Consider the following 15,246-nt stretch of genomic DNA (forward strand, 5'->3'; position numbering starts at 1 on the left):
ACAATTACAGGCTTAACACTGATCCAAACTTATCAGTTCATCCTTGCACAACTCTCCCTCCACACCTTCCTGCCAAGTCCGTTCAGTGTCCATGCTGTCAAACTGCCTGTGATCCGCCATGAAGAATCTGCTAATATTGGGTGCAATGGCATTTTGCCTTTGTGTGCACGTTTGTTCAGACACACAATCTGGACCCCAAGGAGACACAACGCTTCCAGAGGAGGATGGAGTTTTACAGCTGAAACAGGAGCATTTCAAGAGAGCACTGCGGAAGTACAAGCAGCTTCTGGTGCACTTCTGTAAGTTACTCCGACCTGTGCCATTTTCCTTTTCCTTTTGAATGCTTCAAATGATTAAATTACAAGTTTAAAGCTTTATATTTACTCTGTGTGCTTCTCAGACACTCCTTTTACCAAAGAAGCTCATCGCGTGACGGCAGCATTCAAGGATGCAGCCGAAGCCCTCATGGGGTCAGAGGTCAAACTGGGAGTTGTGGACGTGACTCAGGAAAAAGACTTGGTTAAAGAGCTCAATGGAACCAGCTACCCTATGGTCAGATTATACATCTCTGGAGATATACACAACCCTGTACCCTGCCCTGGTGTGTAAGAGTACATCAAGAGTAATCTGCGTGATCCACAAAGATGTCAAAGTTTAAAATGAAATGGAAAAATAGTTAAAAAAAAGGGTGTTGTGCCATGCCAACATATTTAGGCACACGATCCAGAAACTTGGGTTTTTATGTGGGACATGTGATTTGCAAAACTTTCAGGTTAAAAGTTTAGCATTTTTTTTTTTGTATTTTAACAAGAACAGACAGCAGAATGTAGAGTATTTAGTATGTTATTTTATATGACCTCCATAATCTCTGCAGCGATTCTCAGTTTTAATAAAGCTTACTGCTTTTCTCTTTGGCTGGCAAAAAAGCTAGATGAAGGCAAACAAAAAAGTTTTTACAAATTGTTTAGTGCTCCGAGACAGGAGTTTTCACGCGTGTTTACATGTTTCAGGCTAAGCCAATATAAGGCAATTCTGTCTCTCATCACAGACCTCTGATTGTTATGATAGTTTGAGTTCTATTGGAAGCCCTTTTGAAACATTTTATCAGATGATGAAATGGTGCTAAACCCTGAACGCCTTTCTGGAGGAAAGTAACCCATTTTTCTGAATTGTGTTGAAGATCCTCAGAGCTCAGCTTCCATCTTGACATGGCTGAGAAGGAGATCGGGGTCAGCTGCTGACCTCATCACTGATCTAATCCAGTTTGGGGCCTCTGAGGAGTTGATGGTGGTTGGATTCTTTAAGGTAAAAACTGTCGGATCGTATTTCCTATTTTTGCACTAACCTACGCAGACTTAGACATTTGTGTGTTTTTGTGCAGGAACTGACCCATGCGTACGTCCAGGTCTTCCATGCTGCGGCAGTGGACCTTCCTGACATCACCTTTGCTTTGACACAGAACGAGGAAGTCAGCAGGAAATACAGACTTTCGCAAGATGTTGTATTACTGCTTAAAAAAGTACGACCAACACAAGAACATCAGAAACCCTGGCTCTGACAGTCAAAAGATTTACTTAGTATATTAATATCAAACAAGTTAGACTGTAGAAAACATTTTAAAAGTGAGTCAGGAAGAAGTTTTTGCAAAATGTTCAAGCGTTAACTCAAAACTATTTTTTATTCATAAAATGCTTTCCTATGTTTCACAAATCAGTAAACTTATAAAAGTCTTTATTTTACAATTACTCAATTTTTTGTTGATTATTCTTAAACTGCTGAAAAAACTTAAATTTTTGGTTCACAGTCTTATCCAGAAAACATTGTTTTATTGCTGTGTTTGTGTGTTGTAGTCTGAACTCATCAAGGCTCACAAAATGACGCCTCAGACTTCAAAGGAAGAGCTGGTCCTCTTTATCTCTGTCTACAAGATGGATCCGGTCACTGAGTACGATGGCCAGGTACTGTTGTTTGAAGCTTCAATTGAAAAAAAATGACCAATTTTAATTTCATCAAATGCTATTATAAAAGGGAAAATAATCAAAAAATACAAATCCATTCTCCACGAATGTCAAAAATTCAAACCTAGTTTTCTAATTCTTCTTATATCAGTAGTATGTACCATGAAGCGCTCCAGTAGTTAGAGCGCTTCATGGTGCAGTTGATGATTTTGTTGTTTAACACAATAAAGGGTCCTTCCTCTCCGTTATTGCAGACAGCCTCTCAGATCTTGAACTCACCTGTGTTAAACCACGCCCTCCTCTTTGTCAACAAGAGTTCTGCAGACTTTGAAGAGATTTCTTCTGCCTTCAGCAGCGCTGCAGAGAAGTTTAGGATGAAGGTATGCAAAACACTCATGCCTGAAGACTTTCTTTAGCATTTACCAAAAGCAAAACACATCATTGATCATCTCTACATCCTACAGAACATGGTTTTATCTTCACTAAAGGAACTTACACTGTGAATTATTTCTTATGTGCTTCAGATCAATATACCTTGACAGAGTTTAGTAAAATCAAATATCTTCGTAATATTTGATCATTTCATACTAAATTTGTGTTTGATGTTTTTAGATTTTGTTTGTTTTGGTCAACGTGGCTGAATCTCGTAATGGACGACTTATGGAGTACTTCCGGGTTCGGGACTTTGAGGCTCCTCTCATTCGATTGGTCAACCTGACAGATCACGTGACCTACCACCTGCCCTCTGACACCCTGAATGTAGAGGTCATTCAGGAGTTCTGCCAGTCCTATCTGGATGGAAAGGCCAAGGTACCAAGAACTCACAAGTCCTGCTTGATGCGTGGGAACCAATGGTAACATGTTTTCAGCTTCATTTGTTTGTGTCTCTAAAACAGCCCAAGATGCAGAGTGAGCCGATTCCTGAAGGCTGGGACCAAAAGCCTGTGAAAGAGCTGGTGGGAATGAATCTGGAGCAAGTAGCTTTTAACCCTGACAAGACGGTTTTTGTTCTGTTCTGTATGTGAACACACCTTGTATATCTGTTTTCATGCTTTTGATCAACCAAATTGTGGAGACATTTGTATTTTTGCAGTATTTAAAAGTAGAAAAAGTACTTTTTATTTTTATGAAAAGAAAAAAAGAATGTGAAGCGTCTTTTATCATTTGTATGTATCAAAGGTGTTTTTTGTTACATAAACAAGCACAGTTTTACAAATGATGCACTGCTGTTGAGTGTTGTAATGAATAATTTGTTCTATGTTCAGATCTTCCTTACAGTAAAGCCTCCCTCACTCTGTTCCCGCTGTGGGAAGAGCTAGCCGAGGCTTTCAGGGAGCGTGAGGATGTGGTCTTCGCTCGCATCGATGCTTCTGCCAATGACATCAACTTGTCCACACAGGGAGCCTACCCTTCCCTCTGCCTGTTTCCTGCTCTGTATACAGAGAGGGTAGGACGCAATAATCATAGATAAGAGCAAACACTATTCTCCAGAAGAGTTAAAGTCAAACTCCAATCATCTTTTACATTTTTTTAAAGTGTTCCCAGAGGTCAATTAACCAATATTTTTGCAGTTTTTACCCCGAATCAAAAAATGTGTTGTTTTCTAGGACATAGTTTCTTAGGAGCAGCAATAGTTCATTAGAAATTCACCTCTGAGTTGTGAGTGGTCCGGTTGGCATGGAGTAAGCCTGACCCTGCTTCCCATCATCTGTTTACATTCTCTCCCGCTAGCTTACAGCCCCTTACAACCCCAACCAAACATTACCATGGCAGCAAAAATGGCAAGCAATGTTGAAACTATCCATTTGTACAGTTCTGAGCAAGATGTCAACTTAGACGAGAAAATAAAGACGTACATGGATCTAGTCATCCACATGCGACGCATCAGAATGGAGCGGAGCAGGGAGCAGGGAGCTTGTGACTTGCCATAACAGCATCTCCACAAGCTTAATTCTCCTCCATCATGTGAAAAATACCACAAAAATATTTTAAAAACACAATTTTCATCAGAGTGGGTCTTTAAAGAGATTTGCAAATTGATGGAGTCTAACATTTATATTTTGGAGAAAAAAGTATCTTAAAACAGAAAACTGAGTTAGATTCTAATTTCAATATAAATGCTACTGTTCCATTTTTTGTAGGACAATATTTAGGGAGTCACACATGAAGCCTGTTAGCTGCTGCACAACATCAACAAACTTGTGTTTACATAATAGTCTCGGAGATATTTCTAATTGCTCATCATGGCAACATTTTTGTGTGCTGTGGCTGCAAATACAGGATAATAATGATTGCTCTTGCAACAAACTGTTCATTATAAAATGAATTTGGTTTTGCGTTCTTGGGCAAAAAGCTTTCAGCTGTCATAGGTTGGGTGGAAGCTCAACATGATGCAAGCATTTGATGAATGAAAAACGGAGGAAATTCTGACTTCAATAAAACAAATCTCACTCACTAGTCCATAGCCTTGTGTGGAAAATGGATTTCCATGAAAACAAATTTAACGCTGATATTTTCTTTCAGTGTCACATATAAATATGTAACATAAATAACATTTGTGTTGCTTTCACTTACTGTATTTTTAAATCTGATCACATTTGTAGAACATAGCTCTCTTGACCTCACGGATCTCCATCATATGTCCTCTCTCTCAGATGGTGATTTACAGAGGAAAAAGGAAACTGAAGGATCTTGTTCGATTTGTCGATAAAGAGATGGAGAAGGCCAAAAAGTACAGAGTAAAGGTGAATCATCTTTTTCATGTGTCAGCAAATGCTTTGTGTGGCTGTGAGTTTGAAGGCTGGCATTAAGAGATCCCTTTCTGTTGGGTTTCTAGGAGGATGAAGAAAGAAAGAAATACATGGAGGCCCAAGAAGACACAACAAAAGGCAAAGAAACTAAGGATGAGCTTTGATACAAAGACTGAAACAGCTCTGCTTTGATTTGTGTACGTGTGTATATATCACATGACTTAATTTTTTCATTTCTGCATAATTAATTTAACTAAAATTTTAAATGTCTGTTTAATCTGATTAAATACAAACGTTTTTTAAAAAAACAAATGTCTTCAAAAAGTGGGGTGTTGTTATTTTCCATCAGAAATTCAAGAAAGCAGTTCCCTACATGTGATGTAGTGTTACTGACACTGTAGAGCTACCATTGGCTGACCAGATAGTGATGCCATATTTTTCATTGCAACATTTCTGTCATGGTTTCAGTTTGTTGTGTCTTGTTTTTCGCTTTAGTTCTTGTCCTGTCTTGTTTGGTTCTGGTTCCTGTTTTATTTTGAAAGGTTTCCTGTCTTGTCATGTCTTGAGTTTTACTTCCTTTGGTCCCCATCTGTCCTGATCGTGTTCACCTGTGTCTTGTCTGCCCTGTCTGTATATAAGTCTTGTCTCTGCCTTCCTCCTGTGTTGGTCCATTATCCCTGTCTGGTGTTCATGGCATGCCATGTTCCTCGTTTCTTGTCCCTCGCCACGCCACAGTGAGTTTTGTTTTGTTTTTGTCATCCTGCTCTGCAGCGTCTTTTGTTTGTTCGCATTAAACCCCTTGCCCTTGAACCGTGTGCCCCCGCCTCTGCATTCTGGGTCCTACCGGCTCTCAAGCCACCCCCGCACATGACAATTTCTGTTTAGAGGAGAATCTGAAGAAGCATTTGTCCTTTTCTGTATCTCTAAAAAGCTCCTTTTCTCAGTGCAGACTTTATCTGTTTCCATACTTTTGACCATTCCCACTTCTGGAAATAAAATCAGAATCCCATCTTTGGGAATCTTGGGATTTATCCTGTGTGAAATTCCATAGACTGAAATAAAGAACCGTTGTTACTGCAGAACTTTACTGCAATAGATCAGGCACCATTTATTTTTAATTCATAAACACTTGTTCCAAACATAGATCTATTTTGGTAATTTCCCCCTATTTGGACTTATATATTAATGTATGTAAAGACATCACTCATGTTCAAATGACTTTTTTTTTGGCCTTTCCATCTTTATGACGTTGCTCTAATGCTCTAATCAAATGGGTTTTGAAAGTTTGCAGCAGGAAATCTGGTATGTTTTTTAATAAAAGAAAAAAATGATAAAGGCTAGATGTTTTTTTTAGATTGTGGATATAAATGGAATAGGCCAGCCAGAGGCAAAGCGTCAGAAAGCAGCGCGTTGCTGCAGCTGCTGATGCGCTCCTGTGACGCGGTGTGACTTCACACGGAGGCTGGAGGAGACGCCAACGCTCCGCGCTGCTCTCCCCTCGACTCCTCTCGGTCTGTGGGCGACCATCATCCTGCACAAAGCCGGAGGGATGGAAGCTGCGGGCGCGTACGGCGCCAGGAAAGCCGGGAGCGTCAGTTTTGACCCGGTTGCGTTCTTCACGCATCCCCGCACCATCTTCAGACTGCTGTCGTGGGTAAGCCTTCTCTGCAGTATGCTGGCTCTCAGACTGAGCGGACGGCCTGTCTGCATCCTCCCTTTGTCTGCACGCACCCCGCGTTTTTAGCATCTATATTGCTTTAAGACCGCGTTAATAACTTGTTTATACAGATACATTTTTTGATGAATAATCTTTGTCCAAAGAAGAACAGAGAACGTGATTTTCAGCTGCCTCCACATGCCTCTGTAGGGAGCCCCATTTTGTCTCGATAGTTAATTAGAGGCGGGTTTTTAAAACCTGCCAAGTAGACTGCTGGGAGCCACTTCACAGTAAAAGAAGTATCAACTATCATCATTTGGGTCTCATCACTTCTGTTTGATAGTTGTTGGGGGGAAAAGAGTCGTTTTATAAAAGGGAAGCAACATGTTAGAATGAAGAAACACCAAAAAAAAATTAAAGATTTTAAACCTAAACCAATACTGAGACACTATAGTGAATGAGGCTCCAGCAGTTTAAAAAAAAATGTCAGTTTTAAAAAAATAATAATGAGAAACAATTTTATCCACAGTTTTTGTGGCGTGTGACAAATATTACAGAAGAGTGAAGCATGTTTTTGTAAGTGTATTCAGATGACTGTTCCTTTTGAGGTGTTACCACACAGATTCGTGCAACAAATCATTTACTCTGATCATCTTCTGATCTATTGTAAGACGTTTCCAGTCATCTTATCCAAAAACCTTTGTTGTTTTTCTAGGACATAAAGTTTCTGCAGAGTTCATTAGAAATTCACCTCTGAGCTGTGGGCGGGACTACTGGAGTGGAGTAAGCCTGCCCTCATTTCTCATCATCCCTTTGTTTACATGTTCTCCTGCTAGCTTAACGCCCCTCACATCTCCAGGCTAACATTACTGTTAATGAATGGCAATCAATGGCAATCAATATTGAAGCTATCCAGCCAAACAGTTTTGATCCAGATAGCTCTGACAAGGAAGTGGATGCATTGGATTACGCAGGGAGTTTCTGGCCTGCCGACAGTAGTTTCTACATCACAGCTACAAGCTTTTTCAAACGGCATATTTTCCTCTGCTCCTGATTCACAACAATTTGGACAAAGAAATACTCAAAAATGCAATTTTAATCTCAATTTTCTTTAGAATGTTCTCCATCATGAGAAAAATGCCACATGATAAAATCACTGAACACACTTTTTTTATTGGATTGAGTCTTTAAGTCTTTATTGAAGCATCTGATCAGTGACAGTACTGCACTGTCAGAAACTTAGTGGCTGTCTTCACCAGTGACCTCATACAATTAAAGCTTTCGTTGAATATGTGGTTGGAAAGATGGTCAATTGTTACAAAATAATAGAGTTTAAATTGTTTGTGTAATGAATATCTCAACCCTGGTTGGAATATTTCGGGAAAAAGTTCTGCACTAATTGTTTTTCCATCAGTATGTTATCAATATTTTATTTGACTTGTCAATTCTAGTCACCCTTTGAAGACCCGATCTGATAAAAAATGGTGCTTTTGGTGTTTTTATCAAGTTCTTGTGGCATTTACTCTAATGATGCAGAGCAGATAAAATAAATACAATTATTCTTACAATTGCATTTCTAAGTATTTCTTTGTCCAAATCATCACTGTGAATCAGGAGCAGATGAAAAACTGCAAGCTGGAAAAGCTTGTAGCTTTGACGCAGCTGCTACAGTCGGCGAGCAGGAAGTGTCCTGCTCCACTCCATTCTGATGCCTCCACTTGTAGATGAACAGATCCATGAGCGTCTTCAGTGTCCTTGTTTAAGCTGGCATCCGGATCAAAACTGTACGGCTGGTTAGCTCCGATATGGCTCACCATTTTGTTTGCACTGATAATGTTAGGTTGGAGGTGTGAGGGGCTGTGCGCTAGCAGGAGAGCGTGTTAACAGATATCTCAGTTATTGGTGATGGGAGATGTTGCTCTGTGCTTATGGTCTTGCCTAAAACTCAGAGGTAAATTTCTAATGAACTCCTGCTGCTCTGCTATATCCTAAAGAAAAGACAGTTAAAAAAAAGGCAAAATCATAATTACAAGAGCACTGGGAAGGCTTTGAAAATAGGTCAAAAGGTAATCGGAGTGGCTTTCAGTGTTTGACACTTTAAGATAAATAATTCAAGTTAATTTAAACAAAAAAATGGAATATTCCTTTAGAGGACTTACATAATGACACAAAGTGAATGACTATTCCTTTATCTCTATTTTTGTCTCTTTTTACTGTTTCCAAAACCCAAACCTGACCTCAACCATTACCAGTTTGTGTCTGACCCCAACCCAAACCTAACCCGTACTCCTACCTTAGCCTTGCACCTAACCAGGACTCTGTAACCACTAAGATCGGATAGGTGTGATGGTTAAACCAGGACAGGTCTTGATGAGGTGAAACAAGACAGTTCACACGTATGCACACTCATTGTTGTCTATGGTGGTATGTCTGATTGATTCACACAGTGATTTTTTTCATAAAGGACCATCCATTCTTACAGGTCTTCTCCATAGTGGTGTTCAGCTGCATTGTCAACGAAGGCTACATCAACATTGGGAGTGAGCGTTTGCTCTGCGTCTTTAATAACAACGCTGATGCCTGTAACTATGGACTCACGCTGGGTGTGGGCTGCTTCCTTGGCAGCCTCTGCTTCCTGGTCCTGGACTTTTACTTTCCTTCCATGAGCAACATAAAGGACAGAAAGCGTGCCGTTCTGCTGGACCTTATATTCTCTGGTAATTTGGCACGAAGGGGCATAGAAGTGAGAAAGCTCCACTATGTCCTTCAAATATGAACAATGAATGGTGGTTGAAAAGATTCAAACGTGCTCTCCCTGCTGCAGGTCTGGCCAGCTTTCTGTGGTTTGTTGGCTTCTGTTTTCTGGCGAATCAGTGGCAGGCGACCTCTCCAGATCAGCTGCCATTGGATCAGGGTTCGGACGCCGCCAGAGCCACCATCGCTTTCTGCTTCTTCTCCATCCTTACATGGGTCTGTACCTGATTTTATTGACAGTTGTTTGGGTTTGTTGGGTCATCACACACGTGTTGTCATATTTACCAGTCTGTTTGGTCGCTGTGTTCCCTTTTGTTCATTTTTCTGCAGCTTTGTGTTTGAAGGAACAGACTTTAAATGGCACACTAAAGTCAGATCAGATAGTTATCTGATCCATTATCCATCCATCACATTTTGTTTTCCTAGGTGACAGGTGACAGGAAAAGATGCCCAGGTCTCTCTCCCCCCAGCAATAACAATATTGAGATGTTTTAAGACCACTTGAGAGATATCATCTCTCCACTGTGTCCGGGTCTGCAGCAAAGTGTCCCGAGTAGACATGTTCTTCCCTAGGGAGGCATCTTGGCAGCATTCATGCCAAATATCAGAAAGCTCTATAGAGTAAATATAGGTAAATAAAGATCTTTGTCTCGACTCTATTCACCAGTGGTGCAAAGTCCACAATACTGAGGACAACTCACTAGTTATTTGGTTAATGCCACGCTCTATGCTTCTCTTTCTTGATTAGAAAGGGAAAAGTTCTACTCTGGCAGGTGGGGGCATTCCATCTTATTCAAGCAACAATGCCCTCAGTCTTGAAACGTTTACAAGAGTTAAAATGAGTGGTTTAAAGAACTCAATAGGACTATATCAACTGCAAACAGCAGAGGGAAGATTCAAAGGCTTTTAAAGCCAACCTTTTTTCACAAATTGCTTGGAAGCTGTATTTTTCTCAAAGACATTGGGTCATTTTCACTGTTTTCTTTCTGCTTAGCAAAGATTTACAGCTATTACTTATAGAAAAACTCCGTGGGTAAGATAAATGGAGGACATGGAGCATTACTTCAAGAGGATTATTTTAGTAGAAATGTATGTCGTAGGCATTGTTGACTATATTAACCCTTGTGCTATCTTAGATGACCCCACCCTTACATTGACGTGTTCTCCCTACCATGACAAAGGTGGATAAAGGTGGAAAGATTTCATGTAATCATGGACACCAGTGAAGATCACAAATCATTGAAGAAAAAAGGTTCAGCGCACTGTCTAGTGGGTCTAGATGACCCAACTCCCAATGTTAAAGTACCTAGGATAGCACAAGGGTTAAAGCCCACACTAATGTGTTAACCCTAACCCATGTCAAAGTAAGGGTGGGGTCATCTAAGATAGCACAAGGGTTAAAGTAAGATTTCCAGGGATTTCCATGAAGCAGCTTAGATCCACTGCATATGTTACATGTCAGAAGTAAACATTACTTGCGTTTGCCACTCAAAAAAAAATATATATTTGTGGTTAGATTTAAACTAATGCAGAGTTCTGGAAGGAACATGCCATTAAAAATCACTTTGTTTAAATATTTTTGACCGACCATTGTGCTGCTATGGAGCCCCAAATTGTTCATAGTTAAGAAATTAAATATGACCTTGTGCAATCACACAATCAACCAATACATCTCTCATAAATAAATAAAAAGATCATGAAATTGTGAAAACCTGCTCACAGATTTTAAATTAGCCATTGTATTATTAAATATGTTTTATTTTGTTTTACAAACCTGCTCATTATTTTAAAACAGAATTTTAAAATATTTATTTTAAATCATGATGAATATTATTATAATACTATGGCTTTTTTATAGAAACTTGGATTTCAAAATCAATAGTTTCCAAAGTAGCCTTGTTTTTATTTCATGTTGTTTTTTAGAATTAAGTTGAGCTTCATTCTTCCACCTGTTGTTGACGGGTGTGAGTTGGGCCGTCACGTTTGCTCAAGCAGTCTGAGTAAAGGAGTAGCCAATATTAAAAGTGTCTCCACCTTGCATTTGATAGACAGACTCATTCTGCTGAAAAAGCTCATTATTAAATAAATAAGTAATTCTCAAAAACAGCAATGTGAAATAAAAACAAAGCTACTTTGGAAACTATTGATTTTGAATTTCTAATTAAAGCCATAGAATATTCAATATTCAACATGATTTAAAATGAATATTTTAAAATACTGTTTAACCCTTGTGCCATCCTATGACCCCACCCTTACAATTTGATTTTGATTTTTGATTTGAAATGGTTTATTTCAAGCTATCAAATAAGAATAATGCACAAAAACAATACAATCATCAGTTATACATTCATACAATGACAAATCAAACTTAGGATTGTTAGACATAAAATAAATTATTGCTTGAAATGGAGTGGAAGGAAGCAAATTTATATAATCCCAGCCCTGTTCTACCGTAACCAAAAAAAGAGCACAACTCTGAACAGTGCCAGATTTAGCAGGATTAACCCTTGTGCTATCTTAGATTACCCCACCCTTGCATTGACATCTTCTCCCTACCATGACAAAGGTGGATAAAGGTGGAAAGATTTCATGTAATCCACGGACACCAGTGAAGATCACAAATCATTGAAGAAAAAAGGTTCAGCGCACTGTCTAGTGGGTCTAGATGACCCAACTCCCAATGTTAAAGTGCCTAGGATAGCACAAGGGTTACAAAAATGAACAGGCTTTTAAAGCAAAATAAATATATTTAAGTATATAATGGCTAATTTAAAATCTATGTGCAGGTTTTTCACAATTTTATGATCTTTTTTATATATTTATGAGAGATGTATTGGTTGATTGTGTGATTGCACAAGGCCATATGAAATTTTTTAATTATGAACAATTTGGGGCTCCATAGTGCTTTGGCTCTAGTTACATATCGGACATTTTAAGCAGGTTTAAATACAGAACAAAAAAGTTTCTCACTCTCATTCATTATGGGTTGAAGATGCTTCTTAAACTCTGCAGTGTCATTCATACAAATGAGATTTTGTACTTATTTGGAGATTTACAGAAACCTTTTTGATATTAGGATCACATTGGGATGTCTTGACCTCTACTTTTTAACAAGTACTGAATTTCTGTTTATGTTGTTCCATTGTAAAAATATTTTTAAAGTCCAGGGGGAAAGTGTTTGTTTCCTAATGTTAAAATGTTTGCTCTAATCCTCATGATATGCATAATAATCACAGATGACTTACTTCCTGTCTATGGAGCATAGGTCATATTTCCTCGATGTGTGTGTTTTAAACAGGCTGTGCTGACCTTGAGTGCCCTTCGACGCTACTTAACTGGCAGCAACACAAACTTGTTCACTTGGCAGCATCTGGAACCATACCCACGCAATGTTCGAGCGACACCGTATCCTATCCCCAACGGCACCACCATAGTAACCACCAATCCTTATCAAGCCCCACCCTTCACTGAAACCCTGGACCCACAGAAACTCACACAACAAAGACCCATGGCTCCCGCCTTCTAGAGAGGAGCTTGGAAAAAGCACGAGGGGTGTGAGCTGATTGAGTTCACTCACGACGCAGGCACAGGCAACTTCCATCCTCTCTGGGGCTTGACAGGATGTTAGATTTACTGTTACCATGGTAACTGCTGACGGAGTAGTTAGTCGTAACCCTCTTTGTCAAGACTAGTGTCCTCTGTTCACTCGATGCACGCAGCTGTATTCTTACCCACCACCAGTAACAGCTACACACACACATCTGGAAACACACAGACGCACACACTGCACACTCATTTAGTGAAGTACAGGCTAACAACGATGTAGATCCGCGATGGCGCTCCATCTGCATACTGACGAGACACGGTTGAAGAAATGTGGAAGCATTCCATCTGCTTCTCTCTGCAGTCGCTCTGACCAATCAAAGACTGCCTTAGGAGATTCCTGGCCTACCATTGGCTAAAATTTAATAAGTTTGGCCAATAGATTTTGAGCAACGTAAAGAGGGGGTCAAATATTTCAGAAAATGTTACGTTTTCTTGGCAGTAGCATAAATAGCAGGACTGCTTAATGCATTCTGGCTTGTACAAAGTTTTGGTGTGAAATATTCATGTGATTAAATATTTTATTGTGATATGTTGAAGCAAGCAGGAAAAAGACAATAAAATCTTTCCACCAGCTTTTGTATTTGTTCACATCACTTTTTTTCTAAATTGATTTGTTTCCTTCCATCTAAGAAACTTGAGTATGAGGATCATAACCTAACATAGTGGCGAGAAATTTAATCAACATCTGCTGGCAGCCCGAAATTAATGTTGAATTTATTAGCAGAAGCCAGCCGCCGATGGGAGCTGAAAAGACATGTTGGATTCAAATCAGTAAAATCAGTCAAATCAGTAAATCAGTAACCTTAACCAAAAAGAAAAATAACAACAGGATAAAAATAAAGAGTCAAATGAAAGTCAGACAGGAAGTGGTTTTATTTCCATGAATCTGCAGTAACGTTAAACATTACAAACCTCTGGACCATGATCACATCCTGTAACAGTGATCTCAGCAACTGTCCCTCAGACAGCTGACATTCAATACTGTATAAATTCCTTCTTAGCCCTCAGTATCAATCCCGTAATTTTTAATAAAATATATTCTTAACCTTTTTCTACAAAGTTTTTACTTTATACACTTTTATAGCCAGCACGAGCCCTTCTGAACCTCTGGCTCCGTCTGCTCTCAAGCACTTTAATTCTCTGTAACTTAAAGAAAAACCTGGTCCTAAAAGGTGCCAGCTCTGAGTTCAGACAGAAGGGGGCCCTCTAACTCCACAGAGCTCTGGCTGCATGCTTCAAACTTAAACTGGGTCTAATCTATTTCTACCCTGAGAATACAAAGAGTGCGGTCGAATAGCTGAATACCATTCTCAAATGAGTGAAATAAAAGGAAAAGCTAAAGGCTTTTTAATTACTTATTTTCTATCTTTTAGCATAGGAAACACTGGACCATTTTGTATAAAAGGAGATGATTCAGTTCCATAATTATTTTGTTGGATGAATGTGTTTAAAACCTCTTTCCTTTTGTTTTTCTCATTCCATCTTTTTTTCATAAATGCAGTGTGTTAAATTCTGCTGAGCACCATCCTTGAAACAACCTCATGGATGCATATTGAGCAAGTAAATGTTAGATTTTCTGTGGAACATATTGTATTCTCTTCTAGCAAGTCTTTTTGCATGTCTTTATGAATGACTTATGTCATCTTTTCTTAACCTCGTGACATTTCTTAACAAGGTCAAGAATAAGAGCTGGAGAAAGAAAAATAGTAGGAGATAATTTGTTTGACTATTCGACCGTACCCGGTGACAGAGAAAAAGGAATGGGCGGGGATTCAGTTGACTGAACTTACAAATGGGTGGGAGAAAGAAAAAAAAAAGTGAGGTAGAAACCACTTAAGTTCAGGTCACACTACATGATCTTAACTGGAAGTTTAAAAGAGCAAAGGGGATTTTTTTCTTTGTAGACAGTCGAGGATGGGTAGGTCTTGGTGTGGAAGAACTCCGACCAAAAAAAAAAAAAGAAAAACCGATAAGACAAAGTGTTGCAATCAGTGAACAATTAAACAACATCCAGAGGGACAAAATAAAAGCCTGAATTAATTAAGACAGAGCCTTCCTAAATACGCAATTCCTCAGCATTGTTAAGTATTGCAAAGATTATTTCAAGAAAAATAATTTTTTAACACAAACCTTTCTTTTAGCAGAAAAAAAGGAAAACAAATAAATAAATTCTCTAGACTGAGGAAGGGGGAGGTTGGTGAAAAAACCTGTTTAGCTAAAGTACAATAATACATCAGCAACTATAGAGGAGGTTTCAGCTCAAACCTCTCGGTCTGAATGGGTGACCGTTTTCTGTCTCCCAACCTAAAGTTTACCTGGATGATCAGGAAAACAATTAAAAGAGTAAATATGCATCATTTAAGTCAGTTTAAGAAGACGCCCTGCTCAGTAAATAACTTGGTCTGTGCTGTACCTGCAGTGCAAAATGAATTGATTAGACCTGCAATTGGAAAACAGGAAAAGGATAAGTGAAAATAAAAAAAGCAAAGAGAAGAGTAGAGGAAGGTAAACACTCAGTTAA

At 39.0% G+C, this 15,246-nt stretch overlaps 2 protein-coding genes across 2 annotated transcripts; both read left to right on the top strand.

Annotated features, from left to right (window-relative positions):
- Positions 1-20: 20 nt before the first annotated feature.
- LOC101160464 (protein disulfide-isomerase) lies at positions 21-5,016 on the top strand. The gene is made up of 11 exons (XM_011477150.3): positions 21-299; positions 401-601; positions 1,181-1,305; positions 1,382-1,519; positions 1,851-1,958; positions 2,213-2,338; positions 2,571-2,768; positions 2,855-2,975; positions 3,224-3,405; positions 4,613-4,702; positions 4,795-5,016. The coding sequence occupies exons 1-11, from the start codon at positions 119-121 to the stop codon at positions 4,870-4,872; spliced, it is 1,548 nt and encodes a 515-aa protein (XP_011475452.2). The 5' UTR covers positions 21-118; the 3' UTR covers positions 4,873-5,016.
- Positions 5,017-6,089: 1,073 nt separating this feature from the next.
- On the top strand, positions 6,090-13,301 carry LOC101164956 (synaptogyrin-3). Its single transcript, XM_020704242.2, has 4 exons — positions 6,090-6,362; positions 8,848-9,082; positions 9,190-9,335; positions 12,418-13,301. The coding sequence occupies exons 1-4, from the start codon at positions 6,258-6,260 to the stop codon at positions 12,643-12,645; spliced, it is 714 nt and encodes a 237-aa protein (XP_020559901.1). The 5' UTR covers positions 6,090-6,257; the 3' UTR covers positions 12,646-13,301.
- Positions 13,302-15,246: the final 1,945 nt, after the last annotated feature.

Source organism: Oryzias latipes, chromosome 1 (assembly GCF_002234675.1).
Source record: "Oryzias latipes chromosome 1, ASM223467v1".
Classification (NCBI taxonomy): domain Eukaryota; kingdom Metazoa; phylum Chordata; class Actinopteri; order Beloniformes; family Adrianichthyidae; genus Oryzias; species Oryzias latipes.